Here is a 21,497-nt window from a genome sequence, read left to right on the forward strand (position 1 = left end):
TGTATGAACGAATATATCTAAGTTGGTGTGCGTGAGCTAATGACTTTAAGTAAGGCGTTCAATTCATTGATATTCATTACTCATTYGCGGCGAGCAGCTGCCCTGCAGAGTATTTTAGCGAGAAATAGCTACACCCTGCACTTCACATTACCGCAATATAACGGKCACATGTGCATGCTATGCGAAAAGTAATACGCAAACGAATTGCTTTATTGGCTTCTTCTGCGCATTGTAATTTGTAAGAATAGCACGAGTTGGCAAAATCGACGAGTGGAAAAGTAGAAAAGTTGAAAAGTGCAAATGCGCCGCTGTAAGCGTGTGTGTGTATGTATGTATTTATGCAGGTGTGATTGTGGTGACTACGACCTAYAGTGCAAGGACTCASAACAGCYTGCCGCATTGAGTGCAGATGAGRCACATACAAACAAACATACATACATACATACCATACATCATAGTTATACACATACTACTGGTATGTAGTTGTGTTTGTGTTTGTGTGCTCACTTCACTTCTATTTCGCACTTGGCCTGCTTCCACACTTTCGCCGCATTTGTGGCCTAGGGCAACAGCGGCGCTGCTGCACATAAACCAGCATTTGTACTTACATATTGTACCTAATCGTGCACGCTTCTTCCGGCTTTTTTTCCATTACTGCACAACAACACCAACACACAGCACACACCAGTTGGCAATTGTTTGTTGCTGTTGTTGTGACGTTTGCAACAACAAAGCAATCGTAACAACARCAACTGGCAATGAAAAGCAATAAAGGCTGAAATAGCAAAAACAACAACAACAACWGYAACAAAGACATAAGCAACCAAAACAACAACAACAAGAAAAAACAACAAAACCAACAACAAAAGTTGCGACAACAGTTGAAACTAAAAGAGTAAAAACAACAACAAAAGCAGCAACAACAACAACAACAACTACATTTGCGGTAGAAAAAGAGTTTTGCCGGAGCAACTTTATTGTATTTTCTTGCCATTTAGCATGTAAATGGGAAATTACTTTTCCATTTCCAATTTCAGGCGTGAGTAGCGAGCGCTGCCAAGTTGCAGCGGCATTAGAGACGCAGCTGGCAGTGGTGTTGCCAATTGCCAGCAACTAACACCGGCTGGCGAACAAACAAACCTATGTATATACATAACAAGCTTSTGTATGTATATGAGCGTGTGTATGTGCTGCCGAGGTASMATAACGGTACAGCGGTAGGTAGCGGTCGAGTGTGCAACTCATGAAAGCCGCAGTATTTGCTTACGAACTTTTCAAAAGTTGAACGGCTGATCAACAGCAACACATACAACAACAACAACAACAACAACAACTTTTCATTGCCTGCCTCAACAGCGACCGTGCCACACGCGCCGCAACTTGACTTCAACACACACACACCCACGATGTGTATGCAATGCGACAACTAAAACTTTTAATGTTTGTTGTGGTTGCTGTTGTTGTACTTTAGTCAATTTTTGTTTTGCTCGTGCAAATATTTTGCGTTGGCCCCCGTTGGCAGCGCTTGGTGTTGCAATGATAAAGCGCACTGTGGTCGGCACACTCATCACTTCTGGGGAATACATATGTACAAATATGTGAGGTGTATATGTGCGCTTATGATATTGTCTGTGTGTGTGTGTGTGTGTTGTGTGGCAGCAGTGAAAGTGCAAATTAATTAACATATCAAATGCCACAAATGCTGCAAGTCAAATGCAAATATTATATCTGGCAACACGCACAAGCATTCCATGTGCATATATGAGTGAATATGTGTAGCCCATGCAATTTAGTCTCATTTGTACCACATATGCGTGTGTGTTGGCCCCAAATAGCCACTACACAAGTTTTTGAAGAAGTGGTCATAGTGCATGTGTAGCAGCGTATAGTTGCGGATGAGAGCCAATTTTTATTGCTTCAATATATAGTACAACAGTGCAGCTGTATAAGGGTGATTCAAAGTTTATAAAAAATCTTTTTTTTAAACAAAATATATTGCCCACTAAATATAATTTAAGTTATAAAATCAGTGCACTGAGAAAAAGGATGGAAACATTTTTGTTGATTTTTTTCTGCAACTAAATTCTTTCATAACAAATACTATAAATGCGACATAAAGAAAATAAAAATATATTAAAAAAAATAAATAAATAAAAAATAAATAAATTTATTAAAATAAAAAAAAATTTTGTTTTTCAATATAATTTTGTATACCTACTAAAATTTCTAATAATAATTTTATGACAAAAAAATTAATCTTCCCGGATTTTTTTACTGAGATAACTTTTTGGTTATATGAGTTGTTTCAATGAAAAAATTTCTACTAAGCCAAAAAGTTTTGAAATTTTGTTTTAAAAGATTCTTTACTTATAAGACTACAGTTCTATCTCAAACGTTGATGTCTCAAATATCGGTGTGTTTTATCTAAACGTTTGAATGAGGCCCGGAAGAAAATTTATAATTAGAAAATAAAATTCATATTATTATAAGTAAATTTAGTGTTAGAGTGGTTTTGATAGGGAATTGACAACAACTTACCAAATCAGACTGAAAGTATAATGGATTTATTGAATAGTCGAAAAAGTTGTTTCCTATTTCTAATCAAATATCAAGTTATTCTTTTATTTTTATAATAATAATAATACACAAGTAAACAAATATGTGCCATTTTGGTCGACCACTTTTCTCCATTTTTTGTTTTTTTGACAAAATACGAAAATACTTTTTCGACCACTATACTACGATGATTTCCATTATATTATATAAAAATATCTTCAAATTGAGATAGAAAGTGGTTATTATTTCATCAGACAATTTACATTGTCACAAAAAAGTACTCGGAAATTGTGACTAAAACGCACAATATTTAATTATTCATCAATATTTATTTTTTCGCCTTCAAAGTAATCCCCACCAGAAGTAACACCTTATTTCAAGGGCTTTTTCAGTACTCGGAACAATTTTGTTAGCACTTTTTGGTATGGCCATCAGCTCCTTTCGCGAATTTGATATTATCTCTTCGTTCACCTGAAAACGGATTCCACGGAGCAGCAATTTTAAGTTGAGGAATGCCTCCTCGCGTTGCCATCGTGCATTATCATCGTTAAAAGCAAGGAATTCCTGTTCCACAATGCCAGCCATTTTCAATGCATGTTCTCATGCAAACGCTTCAATACGCCCAAAGAGAACTCCTGATTGACCGCCTGTATCTGTGGAACAAATTAATGATGCCCAAATCACAAATATCGAGAAAAACAATGAGCGTCATCTTGATTTTTGAGCGGCTTTGGAGTGCGTTTTTGCTATTGGCTTTATCATTTTCTTCCACTTAGATGATTGTTGACTTGTCTTCATGTCAAACTCATTAACCCATGTCTCATCGATAGTTATAATGCTCTTCATGAATGTGGGATTGGAATTTGCACGATCAAGCATGTCCAAAGCGAGCTTTTCATGGTAGTCTTGTTGAAAAACATTCAGCTTTATCGAGACGAGTCGAGTAGGAATGCGTTTCGTACCCAAAATACTCACACCAAACAGTCGATCGGACGTGCGAAAGATGTCAAACTCTCTTGTCATCTCTCTGACATTTGACTGACGATTTTCAAGCACGACATTCTTTACTTATTTTTATATTTCCATCAGTTGAAGAAGTCGAAGGTTGTYCAGAACGAGGCATGTTTTCAAAGAACTGCCGACCGTCTGTGAAGGCTTGTGTTTTTGATAAAACTGAATCGTTGAAAGCCTTTTCCAATATACGCAAATTAAACATGGTATCCATTGTAAAAATCGCAATGCACCACTGAAGTGTACCGATTTAAGCAGCTGCTTAAAGCAAACTGTTTGGCAGATCGCGCTCATATTTTGTATAGTAATTAAGGACAGCCCTATTAATTTAACCGATAAAACAGTAYTTTTGTCAATAATTAGTGCTACAAAATATTTTGATAAATTTTTGGTGACAATCATGGGATTCCAGACTTAGTAATGCCGAAAAATTGTTGAAACACTTGCAAAAACTCTTGGTTCCACGGTATTTTTTTGTTATAGTTTTTTTTTTTCACAACATTGAAGAGACCATTAGACTAGAATTTGTGGAGCATAAGGTARAGGCTCTCCAGATTCATTTGCCAACTGCATAATCGTTATAAAGATGATATCATTTAACGATTACTTAAGAATGGTTTCAGAACAGAGGTGTTAAGCCAATTACTTAGTCGACTCGGTAGCAACGTCACTATGGCTAACTTCGAAAATACTTTTAGAACTACTACTAGAGAATTGTCAAAGAGGTACACTGTTACAAATCTTAAGTTAACTAGCATAATAGCCTTAGGTGTACATATCCTGACGAAAAAAGCTTAGCTTGGTCAGGATCAATTCATGAAGCTTTTTCAAAATCGCACAAAAAAGTTCCTTCAAACAAAAATTTCAGATTACAACTTAAAATACTACTTATACTGCCATATGTCAACCAAAGATTGAACTATTGATAAACATATTAAGATAAAACACCCTGTATTAAGCATAAAGCCCAATTAAATCACGCCTAATTTGAGAAGAATTCAATAACTAAAGGGTTTTTAAGCATTTATTTTGTTGTTTATTTGTCTACACCAACTACTCATTCGCTGGCAAAGTTATTTGCAAACTTTTTCAATTTGATTTTGATCAGCTGACTGTTTCACAAAAATCACAAAAAAGTGGGAAAAAACCCAAGTGGATTGTGTTCGTTTATCTCTTATTATTTTTTAGTTTGTTTGCTTGCACAGGGGCTACTCGTAGTTTAGCTAATCAGTGTAATAGCAAAGAGCCATCAGCAGCTGAGAAGCTATTTGCTCGAATGCGAAGCGACAGCAAGCAGCAATGTAGCAATGATAGCGGACCGACCGGGAGGCGGCAGCCGACAACCGGCAGACTTCACTCAACCAGCTGGGCGGCCAACAGTCACGGCCAATCAGGCGTGTAGTGCGAACCCGCAAAGCAACTAAACTCAAATCCAAACAAACAACCAGAAAAGTAAATAAATAAATGGCTTAATGTKACTCACACCGTACAACAAAGTAACTGTAGATGGTCTTACAAGCAAGATTTTTGTTTTTGTGTTGATGTTATACCCTAAACAGGGTGTATTTGCAAGCAAACTTGTAACATGCCGAAGGAAAGGCCGGAGACCCTATAAAATATACACTAGTCTTTATGGTGCGATGAGCTGAGCTGATTTAGTATTTCGTGTCAGTTTGTCTTTATATACGCGATTTAGCCCAACAGTTTTTGAGATATCAATCCGAAATTTTGCATATGTTCCTTTCTGCACAGTAAGCTACTCATTAGTAGGATTCGCCGATATCGGATCACTGTAGCATATAGCTGCCATACCAACTGAACGATCAGAATCAAGTTTTTGTATGAAAAACTTTTTCATTTTACGAGATATCTTCACAAAAATGAACACACAATATTTTCCAAGGCAACTATATAATATCGAAAGAAATTGTTCGGATCGAGTCAATATAGGGTATAGCTGCCATACAAACTGATCAATAACAATTCAGTCCTTGTATGGAGATATTATATTTGATGAGATTTCTGCACGAAATTTTACATAAATAGCTTTCCAAGATAACGGTATAATCTCTGAAGAAGTCGTTCCGATCCCATCACTATAGCATATAGCTGCCATACAAACTGACCGATCAAAATCAAAAGAAAATATTCTTGTACACGTTTTTGCTATAAGAAATGCACTTGTAAAGGGTATTATAGCTTCAAAGCCAACGTTTACTCTTGTTCTTAGTGTTGTTGCTATTATCATTATAGTTGTTATGCKCATTGTTGTTGCTGTTGTTACTTTCCTTACCACTGCTTTTAGTCGTACATTTGGCAAGTACTGCTCGCTGCCTGACTCCTCCGTTAAGAGCAAAGAAACGAACCGTTATATGTGACATGCTTCCGCTTGGCTGCCACACCACCTCAGCCACTTAACTGTTATTTTACTCGGCTAATGCCTCATTTTCATCATTTGCAGCACCCACCCACAAATTTGCGAAGCCAAAACGCAAACATACAACTTTGTATATTCACTGCATAGCAACATTGTTGCTTAAATATACATACAAACACATRCACATATACTAATAATTTTGCCATTTGCCACGCTGCATGTCGCCTGCGCTGTGTGAGTTCAGCGCAACGAGGCAAAAGTGTCACCGACATGCCTACACTACCGTTGTAGTAGTTATTCTTGTTGTTACTGTTGTTGTTRTTCTGTTTGTGAGTTGCTATCGTGCGTTAAATGCGTAAAGCTTGCGTGCGTCCAACTTTACAAGCTGCCTTACCTCCGCCCGCTGCCAGCACAGCACGCAGTCGAGTCAAGCAAAAGGCCATCCATCAGTACGCATGAGCGTTTTCCCACACACACGTACATGCGAGTGSCTGTCACCTTGCCTCTATTTAGCATTGAGCGCATGTGTGTTTGTAGCGTGCAACTTTTCATGATAATGGAAAACAAAGTAGTCTCCAAGGATCAACGTTGAACTTGATATGMTTCGGCATACGCAGACGACACATATCCGGCGCACACACACACACACATACACGCTGACTCGCAAATTCACACAAATAAATAAATTGCGTAGCTATTATATCATCCCATGTAGTTTAACGGATGTGTGACCCTTCAATTCTGTGTTTTGTGTGTGTGGGTGCACACATGCATGAAAGCAATTGTGCCCTCTTGGGAAAACCACTGGAGATCTCTTAATGAAGTTGAATTTCTTTTTGTTAAATTCAAACGATGCGAGTTTATACTGTAGATATATATATTTATAAAACATAGATTTCAAACTGTAACTATGTGATTTTTCTCTCGAAAATTATGATAAAATAGAAACTTCAAATGGTCGTATAATTTCCCTCGAGAGTTTCTTATAGTTCATGGAAGTGCTGAACATTTTGTCACTTCGCATCATTCTCTCTCGCTCTAAATACACACAAAAAAACAATCAAAGTAGGATTTCCCGACCGAGCAATATTTTCTTGTTCACGGCTAGACTTAAGGTGTTGTGGGTTTTGGAATTACAGAAAAAATAGTTTTCAACTATGATAAATCTAAAAGATTTTCCGAAAATTCCAAGACAACCGCAATAAAATTGTAGAAGATGAACCTTTGGTAGAGCGGCCTCATTCTTCCATTGTGTTTTTCTCGATTTCTGAAAAACTAGTGGAGTAAACTTATGAAAAAATTTTCTCAATTCTATAAATCGAAAGGTTTTGTTTAAGGCAATTTGTGACTTTAGCTATCTAGAGACTGTTCGTCTGCCAATCCGTTATCTTCAGTCAGCCCAAATAACTACATCTAGATGTGTATAAGAGACAGTCTCGTAACATCTTTTTCACGGTCGGTGGTCACGATTTCTAAAAAACCAGTGGAGTAAACTTATGAAAATTTTTCTGAATTCTTATAAATAAATCGAAAGGTTTTGTTTAAGGCAATTTGTGACTTTAGCTTTCTAGAGACTGTTCGTCTGCCAATCCGTTATCTTCAGTCAGCCCAAATAGCTATTTGCCAAACATACTTAATTATCATTTTAGAGGCTATATGAAACTGTGCTGAGTATCCAAGCAAAACAGCTTGAAAGAAARCAAGGTCGAAGACGTTTTAGCAACGCAGGCTTTATAGTCAAATTTGCTAGCAGATAAGGCACAATAGACTGTARGTCGCGGTGTAAACCTCATTTATTTTTCTAGTAGATATGCTCCCGCATAAGCTCATTTAACTCCGTTTGRCTTTTACCAACATCACTTGCAACAAATATACGATTTTTAAGAACAATACGCAAAGTTAAGACAATAAGCAAGTTGGCTTGCGCGGGCGGTTCTTGGTGTCTCACCCGAAACTAACGAAACCGTACTGCTGTCTGATATTGGCTCACATTCACTCAGTTTTGGCAAATATATATAAATTTGTTGTAATCTTTATTGATATTGTTTTCATGAGTCTCATCAGCTGCTGACTTTAACGTCAAAATCGGTGGACCTCTTCTGCTATCCCAAACTGCTCGCCAGTTCTCAGGCAAGCCTACCAGGTCCCATATTTTCAATCATGGAACGTTTTCTATGTAGTTCTCTACGTTTTTCCGGTTTTCCTCGGCTTAGAGCAGAACACTTATAAAGTTGTTCACATTCAGGTTGGCGACCAAATTGTACAGCCTGTTTCGCTCTGTAGATATATCTCCTTAAGTAAAATGCCATTTTTGTTGTTACTATAGCTCCAGGAAACATCACCGTGCTAATTCGGAGGAATGTTGTCGAGTTAACAATACTTAACCCGTTAAAAATCCGGGTCTGTTGCAGTTCTATTGAACCGACTGTCTTGGAAAGGGATTATTTAACAGGCGTAGAGACTATTCGCGATCACTAATTAAATTCTTCGGCAACGTTTAGATGTTGGATAAAAATCAAATATTAATTAAAACCAGTTCGGAGTTAGAAAAAAAGCGTCTCTCCACTAATATGACCTTAGATTGAACTGTAGATATTGGGCGTCTAATTCTAATAATTATCCACAGCTTAACGAGCTAAATTTGTATTGAAATCATTTTAGAACATTTTAGCTTTTTTTCCAACTAAATTTGAGTTGAAATTATTTTCGAAAATTTTTATATTATCTAAATATGTAAATTAAATTGAAATTGTTTACGACAATTTTTATTTTTGCGAACTAAATTTAAATTGAAATTATTTACGAAAATTTTTATTTTTTCGAACTAATTTTGAAATGAAAGTATATAAGATTTTTTTTTTTGAACTAAATTGGAATTGAGAGTATTTACGAAAATTATGTAGCTATGTAAATTTGAATTGAAACTATTTTCGAAAATTTTTATATTATCTAAATACGAAAATTTGAGTTGAAATTGCTTACGAAAATTTTTTTTTCGAATTAAATGTTAATAGAAATTATTTTCGGAATTTTTTATATTTTCTAATAAATTGAATTGAAATTATTTACGAAAATTTTTATTTTTTCGAACTAATTTTGAAATGAAAGTATATAAGATTTTTTTTTTGAACTAAATTGGAATTGAGAGTATTTACGAAAATTATGTAGCTATGTAAATTTGAATTGAAACTATTTTCGAAAATTTTTATATTTTCTAAATATGTAAATTTGAATTGAAATTGTTTACGAAAATTTTTATTTTTTGGAATTAGATGTTAATAGAAATTATTTTCGAAAATTTTTATATTTTCTAACTATGTAAATATGAATTGAAATTATTTACGAAAATTTTTATTTTTTCGAATTAAATGTTAATAGAAATTGTTTTCGGAATTTTTATTTTGTCGTACTAAATTGAATTGAAATTATTTACGAAAATTTTTATTTTTGCGAACTAAATTTAAATTGAAATTATTTACGAAAGTTTTATTTTTTCGAACTAATTTTGAAATGAAAGTATATAAGAATTTTTTTTTTCGAACTAAATTGGAATTGAGAGTATTTACGAAAATTATGTAGCTATGTAAATTTGAATTGAAACTATTTTCGAAAATTTTAAATAGTATCTAAATATGTAAATTTGAATTGAAATTGCTTACGAAAATTTTTATTTTTTCGAATTAAATGTTAATAGAAATTATTTTTAATTTTTATTTGTTCGTACTAAATTGAATTGAAATTATTTACGAAAAGTTTTTTTTCGAACTAATTTTGAAATTAAAGTATATAAGATTTTTTATTTTTTCGAACTAAATTGGAATTGAGAGTATTTACGAAATTTTTTATTTTTTCGAACAAATTTTATTATTATTATGAAATTATTTCCGAAAATGTTTATTTTTTCATGTTACATTTGGTGTCYTACAGGCTATTTGTAAGCCTCTAAATTTATATTCCATTAGAATATGTAGTTATATGTCAATATGTATCACTTTCTTGCTATAACAACTACATTGTTGTTTGTGTCATTATTGTGGTTTTTGTTGCTGTTATGCGTGCGTTGGTAGCACCGACTTGGCCCAGGCGACTTTTCAAAGGGTGAAATCAATAAAAAGCTTGTTGCTCCACGCAACAAAAACCAAAAAAAAAAATACCAAGAGCAATATCAAAAAGAGCGGCAACAACAACAACAAGCAATATAATGAATCACTACGTCGACAATAATAATAATAATAATCGTAAAAACAACAAAACACATTTTCCACTACAATAACTGGAGGAGGAAGGCAGCAACAACCTAACAATAACCGAACAACCACATGCACGCAACACAGCGCACGCACACACGCATATTTACTTACTCGGCAGCAGTTTGAGAGACAATAAGCAAAAACACCGGTTGACATCAATGACAGGAAGTGTTGGTGGTGGCGGTCGACTGCATGTTAAAGTCAATGCCGCTGGCTTCTATAAATATGTGTGTGTGTGTACGTATGTGTTTAAAGCTGTATGTGTGTATGCGTATAAACAACTGTTATATTGCTGCTAGTGTTGTGGGGTTTTTCCAACATTTGTAGGCGCTGTGGCAAGCAACATTTGGTGAAGGATATTCGTATGTATATGTATAGTATAATATATGTGTATGTTGTGCTAATGTTCCACTAGTTCATTRCCGACTTTCAATTTGCACGCAAAGTTTTGCTTTTCCAACTGAATATGCTGCCATTTTTGATTTGTATTTAGACGCTCAAAGTGTCCTTTCACATTTCGGCAATGAGTGTGTGTGTGTGTAACGCCCGCAGTTTGCCGCTAGCAAATAGGTTACAAGCTTGTAAGCGTGCGTGAGCGTTGGCTTGTGGTCTGCAGGTAAAKTTGGATCAGCATTCTTTCAGAGCTCTCGCTTCTTATAAGCATAACAAGCTTAACGGTACCATAAATATGATTTTTTCCAGGCTTCTAAAGCATGCAAGTCAGCAGAAAATTTATGTGCATAAATTGGCACAATGTAATGGGGCTAATCATAAAAGAAAATTTTAATTCAATTTCATGCCAACTAACTTTGTAATTTGTGTTATGGCAAGGAAAACTTCTCGATGGCTACGTAAMAGCCATTAAGGCTAGTGCACATTTTTCCATAATCTTTATAATTTCTGKTTTGCTTTTCCTTTTTGTGATGAGTTGAGGGAAATGTTAGTAATAAAAAAAAATGCGTAGAAGCCATTGGAACACCATGTGCTGACTTTTTTAAGCCGAAGATTTACTCCGCCGTATTCCAGACTCTTTCAGAAAAGTGACTATTCACTCTTATAGCAGAACGGTGAGACCAGTCTTKAACACATTCACCGTGCGTTCAGGGTTTGATAAAGAATGCCTAACCTCRTCATCAATGACATCTAGCCGCACAGAGGAATCGCAATTAACTGTGAAGCTGACGACAGGACGGAAAGGCAAGGCTTCGTAGCCAACTCTCACAGGAATAGGAACTGGTCGGTGTTGTACTTTTTTCATTTATTCTACCTGGATAGTTGAGCTTCGCGAGGCTTACGCTCAATGCTAGGCTGGTTCATTGTCGCCAGTTCCATGTGGCCCAAGATCGAACGTTACTGATTCAGTAAGCTTTTTGTCCTCAATAAGGTTAATCACTCCCTTGTCGTGGGGTTTTAACAGGCCGTTGCTTTATAGGCATCTACGTTGTGACTTTAAAAAAAAGCAGAAACTGTATGAAAGAATATGAGGTGTAAAAACCTGTTCCGCCTTTGCGAAATCATAACTTAAACACTTGTGCCCAAATGCTTTCAGCTTAAGAAAAAATGCATAGGCCACAGGTGTTTTGTCGACTAATAAGATTGGGTTCAGGTGTTCCATTTTCATGGTTTCATAAAAGACTGCACATAATAGTTCACGTACGATTTACCTAGCCTAAGGTCATAAAAATAATGACTAAGTTTTGAGGTAATATATCTTCGATGTCATACATTTATTATATTTTTGGATGTTTTCATCTTTTTATAGACGGAAAATGAATATAATTTCAGTTAGTAATAAAACGAGTTATCCAAGTATWTATATTGCCATTTGCTTTGATAGTTATTGCTCACTTTAAACTTCTCGGCTAGTAATTATTACTGTACAACTATGACTATTATTGAATTTTATACAAAAACCATTCATTTTTAAAAATAAGTTCTATGAGTACAAAATATCTCTTCGATGTGCCTTACAACAATCAAAGCAAATAATTATATTTGCCATAATTGTGTAACACAAAGTTGTCTTTGAAAGTGTTAAACTCTCATTAGTAAAGTCAATAATTATCGCCTTAAGTCAGAAAATCAATTTGAATTTCGAAATCGTAATTCCTAATATTTGAATATTAATGAAAATAGTACACTCATATATCTTATGTGTATGTAATTTTCATAAGCGCAATAGAAAACACAACAAAATGGATGTTTAATCGTATTAACTTAGTGAAGTTGTATGTACGAGCTATTAGACGTTAAGTTGAAGTTCATTTGCTAAAGTAAACTCTATGCTTGAATAAGTATGTCTTCTCTGCAAACATTTGAAAAGCTACATATACATATATTTGCCGAAAAAATTTAAAATTTGTATAGCTTTTATATTTAAGGGCGTATGCATAAATATATATATGATTTTTTTATTTTTTTATTTTTTATTTAATGGTCATATGCATTCATATGTTTATATAGTATATAGTACATATGGGCTCAAATGTATAATGTACAACAGTTACTAAACATTTTCCGCAGTCTCTTACACGCAAGCATATGTTTGACGTCTGCTTCGGCACTTAGTATCGTCTGTAAGGCGTAAGCTCACTTATAGCGTAGTGAGAACAGATGTGGGCAGGTATATTGTGCCGAAAATGGTGTAGTCATTGTTAGCTGAATTTGTATGTACTTAAATAGTTGGGAGGGCAAATGAACGCACATATATATCTATGTAAAGTATTTATTAGGGTGTTTGTTAATTTACCAAGTTAAATTATTTTCCGGGATGCCTTATGACCTCCCCGTTTTTGTTCTGGGCAAAAAGTTTTTTATTTTTAATATAAACCGTGAATAAATCGTTATACTATTCCGATGATTTAGTAAAAATGATGCATCAAATGAAGTGTGCATTCATACAGCTGCCTTATAAATTATGCGTTGCTCATACGACAYGGTGTACCGTTTGAGTACGAGTACTGTACTACATTTAAGGCTTAATTTTAAMTGSTTATAACTTTTAAACGAATGCTTTTGTGGAAAAAAGTGTTTAGAACTATTTTGTAGAACGAAATTATTTAGATATTATTTTTTAGAAAGAAAAATTACTTTTTCATATTATTTGCTAAAAGTAAAATATGAAAAATCCAATGATGATATACATAGATGGAAAAAGAATGAAATGAATGATGGAAAGGGTTAAAATGGACAACAAAGATAATGGATAATTTTTCCTGGACCAAATTAATCATAGATGTCTGCATAAAATGCTAAATATATTAAAAATATTCACAAACACAAAAGAACTTACAATGGTCGGTCAGTTTGTACGGCAGCTATATTCTATAGTGACTTGATTTAAGCAATTTCTTCTGATATTGCACTGTTGCTTTAGGCAATAACTCTTGCCATTTTTTTTTTTTTTTTTTTTTTTTTTTTTTTTTTTTTTTTTTTTTTTTTTTTTTTTGAAGATATCTCGTAAAATGAAAAAGTTTTCCATACTAGGACTCGATTCTGATCGTTCAGTTTGTTTGGCAGTTATATGCAATAATAGTCCGATAAAGGTTAGAAGCGAAATTTCAGATCGATAYCTCAATAACTGATGGACTAGTTCGTATATATACAGACGGACGAAAAAATTGGCACACGACAGTCTATAGTAGTAAGTCGACTCAGCTCGTCTTGCTGAGCGTTTCTACATATCCTCACCTCAATTGCAAAATAACGTAACACCACTTTTCCTTATATGGTGTAATAGAGACCACTCATATTGAAACAAATTTTTATTTTTGGTTACAAAGTGGTTATATATCGGTTACATAATGGTTATGTATTTGCTATATTATGGGTATATATTGTTATAWCTGACAGCGGAAGCTGAAAATTTTATGGTACAACAACATTTGAATCATAAGCAATAGAACAACTAAATTTCGATTTATTTGATGATATGTTGTTTTGCATTTTATGAGAGCTTAGGAGGTTTTCGAAGTTTCCTTCAGGGTATAATAACAAGGAAAATAACGGACACTTTAATGTATGTGTAAATCGGTTTGTGAGTTTTGTTGGTATTTTTATAACCTTTTCCGCGCGTATACCCAACAAGCAAAATTGTTGAGATGCTTTACACTATACATGGAAAAGAAAACTCAATATAGTTATTGTATTAATCAACACCAAAATACTTTTACGTATATTCAAATAATAAATAAATAAAAAATAAGAAAATAATAATAAAAATTAAAAAAAAAGTAATAATAAAAATATTAAAAAAATAAAAATAAAAAAGTTATAATAATATTCAAAAAAATAAAAGTTGTGTGCACTTTKCAATTTACCTTAAAACCAACATATATTTTTCACTCTGTACAATTTTCGGCTATTGCTGTTGTTGCAATTATAGTTTGGCACTGTAGTTGCCGCTAAACTGAGCTGCTATTATTGTTGTTACGGCGGCCACACTCATTTCTTATATCAAAGTGATTATTACTAGTGCTGTTGTTGTTGTTTTTAACGCTGCCATTGTGCTTTACTGCTGTGTCTGGCACAACAAGTACACCGGGCATACATGATAGTTGCCACCGGCAACAATAGGCCGGTGCCAGTAACCAAAACAATTACTTACAAAAAAGCAGCAAACAACACACACACGCATACTCACACACACACACACACACATTTATAGTCAAAGAAATAACCATGAAAATGGCTTCACATATCTTCAGTGGAATTTCAAGTGCGACAAAAGCAGCCAGACAAGTGAGCGACGACAAAACAGTTAACGGAGTGAATTATATTGGAGTGCACGTCAAGAGCAACGGCAGCAGCTAACTGTAAAAGTGTTCATTGTGCGGAAGAAAAATAAGAATTATTAGAGAAACGAAGCGAAGAAGGCAAGCAGCCGGAGCAATAGCGCATTAAGTGAATAGGAGTGCGCCTAAAAGTCCATTAGACACACAGTGTACATGTGCAGAGTGCGAGAACATTAGCCGAAAAGATAAATAGAAGAAAAAAATACAACAACAAMAAAAATATAACAACTAACAAGCGAAAAATCARCAGTGTCGAATAAAAAAATAAARAAARRRSAAMSRAAAWWAAWTYSGKTKGYKKKRAAAARGKKKTKSCMWWWKGTTAAGTGACTGCTGAGCGGCCCARCAACAACAACAATAAATTACACAGCACGGCGCAGCCAGCTTGCTGCGGAGGCAATGGCGCACAGCTTGTGGCGGTCAGCGCCTGACACATCATTATAAGCACATCAGCAGCACGAGTGAGCAAACACAAGCGCGCTACACTTGCAATACTCACACACATATACGTTTACAAAAATAACGCACGCGCTTGTATTGTGCTTTTGTGCGCGCGTTGTGCGCTTCGATTTCGTATGCGCGCTGGTGCGTGCGCGTCACTGTAACCACTCCCGCCGTCGTGCTTTTAACAACAACACTTTCATATAATTCCACATTATTTTCGTGCGCGCCGCGACCGCAACGTGTCCGCCGTGTCACTGTGCGTCGACAGTGTGTTAGCGCGTGCATGCGTGCGTCAGTCATTTGCAGCCGCAACGTCCGGCATTAGAGTACCGCGTGTGCGTCAACGGCAACCGCAACGCATTACCTYAACCCCACACACACACACACGCGCGCACGCGTACACTCGCAATCCAAAATAGGTGTGACAGCGCTCATCAAGTGCTGAAAACAATGCTAACCTGTGTGTGTCGTCCCGTCTCCGGTAATTTGCCGAAAATGCCACCAACAATGATGCCCGCACCGAAGCCGGCACGCAGCGCCATCGCCATTACCGGTCTGGGTGTGACGCCCACTGTGGTGGTGACAGCGGAACCCAAAATGAACGTAAGTCCCTAAGTAGTGCACGCAAACACACACACGCACATACATATATATATATATATAAATATCTCTTCTAAGCTGTGAAACGTGACTTGGCGCTCCTGTCAGTGCGCGCGGTTGGCCTTGTCACTCTGCGGGCGCGTTAGCATTGACCGCGTAGCTAATTTGCAATGCAACCGCGCTGAAGTTTCTGTTCCTACGAAAGTATGCATTAAATGGATATTGTAACTCATACTTACATATGTATGTGTGTGTGTGTGTATGAAGTGTTTTTCGTTTTTTTCTTTTGCGCGCACTTCCACTTCCGTTTGCAGCGCTGTCGCCGCCAGTCGCTTAGCTCAAATGAAAAGTGATAATAGCCATAAGTAGTTTGTAAGCTTTCGGTTTGCTTCGCCACAATTCTTCGGTTGATCCTTATTTATTGTGCATGTGCAAGTGATTTTTTAGCATTCACTTTCGTTTTTCCCCATCTCTCTCTTTATTCAACGTTATTGTTGTAGTTTATTTGATGGCCGGAATMGGTGTAATACCGCTTCGTCTGTTATAAGCAAATCAACTGTAATCATTACTTATAAATGTTCGCATTAGTTTAACGGTGTTGCATTAATGTACCACTGTCACGCGAAATATTTATGAATGTGGCTAATGACATCAAAACTGAAATAATCAATAATTCGCAGAAACACTAAATATATATACAAATAAATTGTGCTGAACAGGATTATTGGTTTCAATAATTATTAAAATTCGGCTTTTCAATGTTCAGTCAGAGTAAAATTTGTATACGAATATAAGTCAAAACGAAAAGAAGTTAATATCGTGGTATATTTTCGCAAATATAAAAAGATTAAGTAAAAAATTGTGTGTAATGATTTTTTTGTATAATACTTAACAAGAATAAGAACTTGTAACTTTTCGTATTCAGAATTGAGTTATTGACATGCTTCTTAATCCTTTTAAATATTGACTATTATTTGTTAGAAAAATTGTTGTCTATATATTTTTMAAAAAATATTCAATTTCATATTCTATGATTAGCAAATTGTAGATGTATGGTATATCCGAACGATTACTTGAACAATTAAAAATATAATTTGAGCCATGCCAGCGCATAATTCGATTGGCATTTATTTCGAATATTATCAGTTTGGTAAGTAAATTTTGTCRTTTGATAAGAAAAACACAAYTKTATGATTCAAAATACACTTTATTATTGAGTATAATCCCCATGAACATTAATTAATGTTTAACTGGCTAAAATGATCCTCCAATCTGTGGATCCCATCAATGAAGTGCGAATCCGRAGGATCTGCAGAATATAATACATTTCAACAGCCGTTATGACCCTTCATTTCATTAAAAATGCTCGCCATGCATACATTTTTTGAATTCTGCAAACAAATGGAAGGTGCTGGTGGCTAAATTTGCTGAATATGGTGGATGCTACAACAATTCGAATTTTAATTCCTGTATTTTAGCCATTGCCAAAACGCTCTTGTGACACAATGAATTAATTGTTTTACCAGTTTGCAAGTAATCGACAAACAAAGTTCATCTCGTGTCCCAAAAAACTGATGCCATAACCTTCTTGGCGGATTTCCGGAGACGAACTCGTCTCGAAGCCGAGGAACCAAGTTCACACCACTCTCTAGTATCTTGTTTTGATTCAGGATCAGGGAAGCACAAAATCCACTTTATCCTTCCTAAAACGCCCGAATGTTGTTAAGAAAGTCGCATATGAATGTGTTTTTGTTCCATTGTTAGCAATTACGCCAGCCATTGATTTCCTTCAGTCCATCGATGTTGTTTCGAAACCATATACTTTGGCTACGATTTCTGGTCGTCTTTCACGCGAATCGTCTTTAAGACTTGTACAGCCACTTTTAAATTCAGCAACCCATCTTTCTATTGTTCTATTTAAAGGTTAACAATCATTAAACTAACTTAGGCTGTTCGCGGTAAGGTGGTTATCGGGTTATGTGATTATTAGATTAAAAAAAAAATAACCTCTATGTTTCGTGAGCACCCTATGTTGTATGGTTATTTGCTTATTTTTACACAAACAGCTGTTCGTTGTTTACAATTTTAGTTCAATGAAATTCCTACTTATAAAATGTCTAAACAAAGTTTAAAAAGCAAAATAATCGAATTTAAAATAAGTTCTGCTATTCAGGAAATGGACTTTATTGAAGGTATGTGCTTACTAAATAATCCGAATTTTAATGGTTCAAAAAATTCTTTGCATAAAATTTGCAGACATCTTGCACCCTGAACAGTGTCATAATGCAATCGATGAAGTACTAGATGAACTGCTAGAGGATATAGACGGGGAGATGAACTACATGTTCCAAAATCTATTCATTGGCGAGAAAATGTTCTGTGTTGCTTTGACGATGGAAGATTTTTACAAATGCTGTGCGTCAGCAAATGAAAATTCGCTCATCTCCTAGAAATATTTTCTAATAATATAAACTTTACTAATTCAAGTTTACAAATACCTGTAGATTTGCAACTCCCAATCGTATTGCTCCGATTAGGTTCATCGGGAGAAAGTGCTTCTGTACGTTAAATCGCTACAACTTTTGTTGTGGTAGATGGAGGTACATTGACCAATATCACGAAAAGAGTTTTTTCAGCAATTTTGAATAAGCTACCCCAATTCGTTCATTGGCCTGGACTGGCAGAGCGCCGTGAACTGGCCGAAAAGCCAAATAAAAATCATGAGGTGTATTTTTCTCGGCAACGAATATACTCCATCAAATTGCAAGTCGTATGTGACCATAAGTTACACAAATTACATGCAGAAGTGGGCAATCTCGGAAGCTACAACGATTCTAAAGTATTTAGGAAATCTCATATTGGAAGAAACACAACTAGCTTATTTAGTGGAGAAGAGTGGATTGCAGGTGATTCTGCCTATAAGTTGACAAAACATTTAATAAGACCATACCGAAGCAATTCTTCTTTAGCAGACTCTGAAAGACAAGCTAAATTCAACAAAGTACACAGCCAGTATCATGTTATAGTCGAAAATTGTTTCAGGTTTCAGGATTCTTAAAGAAAAGTTTTGTAGTGTGAAACAAATGCGTATAAAAATAAAAGACCGAGAAAGTCAAACATTTTTTAATAAATGGGTACTTGTCTGCTGTGTGCTGCACAACATACTCTTGAAAGGGCGATATTCTTCACACTTTGAGAGGCAAAGTGTCGAAGCCCATGGATGCCAATATAATGGAGATGCTATTGTTGCACCTACCACCGAACTAAAAAGACAAGCACTATACAATTTAATTTTTCAATAAAAATTCATATTTTTGTTTTAATAACAAGTAAGAAAATTATTTATTTGTTTATTGGTTATTCATATTATTATTTTTATACTTCATTTCAATTTTTAATTTCCTTATTCTTTCATTCTGCGCCAACTCCATTTTTTTGAGTTGGTAATCGTTTTCGATCTTCTTCTTTTCATTTTCATGCTTGTTTGCTTCAACTTGCTTCATGCAATTGAATTTTTCTTTTTCAAATTGAAGCTGTTTTTCTCGAAAGCTCATTCTTTCAGCTTCTAWTGTTGCCAGTTTATCAATGGCAGTGTTTTGGTGTTTGGCCTTAATTTTTTTTTATAAACGCGCTGGCCGCAGATGAGCCAGATGCCAATTCAGATCAGGGTCTTCCAAATCATCCACAACATTTGCTACAGAGTCGAGTTCCATTGCAGAGGAGCTCATTACCACCACCTCAGCTTCCCTCTCCGTAACAAAAATGTCCGCTAATTGTTTGTAATGCGGACAACTTTTAAGCACTTTATCTGTAATAAAGCCAATCAATTTAATTCCAAAATTGATATTAAAATATATATAAAATCTACCCATCACAGTCAGCTCCACAGCGCCCGTGGAATTTAGCCAGTGTTCAGCCGATTTCATTTGGCTTTTTAAATAGCGAATCTTATATTTTAAGATGTTCCACGTTGCTTCAATTTTTGTCACTGCAAGCAACTTACTGTAGTARATTTTCGCTGTTGGTTTCTGAAATTAAAGGAGGTGTAATTAAATCAAAATAAATAGCTAATATGTCGAAAACTAACCTCGMCGTTTCGGTGATCCTGCATATAGGACAGCACGGTTTTGATTTCGGCTACCGTCCATTTTTTTCACCTCCTTTTCTCGCCGGCGCTTTCGTATTTCTGTAGACACTAAAATTAGAGTATAAATAAATGACAAAAAGTGTATTTTTATTTTGTACTTTGTGATTCTTACTTACTTCGATGACTTTTGATAATTTTTGCTGAGTTTTGCTGCTTTGTGATGCTTTTTATTTCGGTTTTAATTTGCTGATTGTAAACAAAAAACAGCTGTTCATAGCAGATTTTCCAATAAGAAAATCTAAATGGAAATGCCATTCGCTTAGTTTATTATTTATTTTTTGTGCTGCCATTTAGTAAAATTCCAACGACTTTCTAACACTGGAAATAAGCAAACAACCACATAATCTGTAAACAGGGGGCTAGGTTGGTCAACTTTGGTTATTTTGTCATACCGCATTTTGTTGTTGTTTACTTAATCACATAACCATATAACCCGATAACCACCTTGTCGTGAACAGCCTAACTTTTAACATTTGCTCCTGAATTTCTTTTTACATTAATTGAAATTACTCATACGTCACGGTGTACTATACAAGTGTTGTTACAATTCGGTTTGTTAAGGACGCTGACATTCTATATAAGCGAAGATTTTAATTTAGTCAGCCTAAAATAAATTGGGAGCTTAAAGTTYCTTAATTCTGCAATTATGCAATAATCTTTAAAGCGAGAAAGCAAATTAAATAATTACATAATTAACTAGGATAATTTTAATGCTTTCAGCTATAATACGTAAGTGTAAATTCCKAAAATGTATGTAAATAGACAATTTTTTATAGTATCTCAGCTAATTAAATTTTCTTTTTCTTCTTCAATGTTGATTGCCACTTGTCCGTTTTTTGTAATAAAATCTATTAGATGTGTTTCTCATTAGAATTAATTCAGTATCATATAGTACAATGTTTTATTAAAATATTTTTTGCTTTTTATTTTATAACGTTTGAATTATTTAATATTATAATAGGTATACCCTATACCTTAAAAAAAGGCCTTACATAAGCCGTTTTAAATCGGAGAATGTGAAAAACATCTTTAAAGCCATCTTTATTCTCCGCTTTAGAGTCATTATTTGAGAAAAAATGCAATCAGAGTAATTAATTGATTTACGTTATTGAACATTCACAAATCTCTCAATCCGTTCCACCGAAAAATTTATCATTTGACTAACGCCATTCATTACTTAATTGAGCAGGACTTCTCATATAAGGTAAAAATGCCAATGAAAAGAGAGTGCTGCAAACGTATATATATTTTGTTGCAAACTGCACTTCAAACAATAACAACAAGGGCAGTAATGAGTGGCCAATATTATTGTTATTGAA

General features: G+C 34.9%; 1 protein-coding gene across 3 annotated transcripts in view; it reads left to right on the top strand.

Annotated features, from left to right (window-relative positions):
• Positions 1 to 21,497, top strand: part of LOC108972875 (apoptosis-stimulating of p53 protein 1) — a 121,699-nt gene that overhangs the window by 85,345 nt on the left and 14,857 nt on the right. The window contains exon 1 of one of the 3 annotated variants that reach the window (XM_018939756.1): positions 15,365 to 16,034. The exons of the other annotated variants lie outside the window; for them this stretch is intronic. Within the exon in view, the coding sequence (XP_018795301.1) occupies positions 15,882 to 16,034 (153 nt within the window). The 5' untranslated portion in view covers positions 15,365 to 15,881. Of the gene's footprint in view, positions 1 to 15,364; positions 16,035 to 21,497 lie in introns of those variants that run through there. 3 annotated transcript variants of the gene reach the window in all.

This window comes from Bactrocera latifrons, unplaced genomic scaffold (assembly GCF_001853355.1).
Source record: "Bactrocera latifrons isolate USDA-ARS-PBARC rearing strain unplaced genomic scaffold, ASM185335v1 scaffold_433, whole genome shotgun sequence".
NCBI classification, from domain to species: Eukaryota; Metazoa; Arthropoda; class Insecta; order Diptera; family Tephritidae; genus Bactrocera; species Bactrocera latifrons.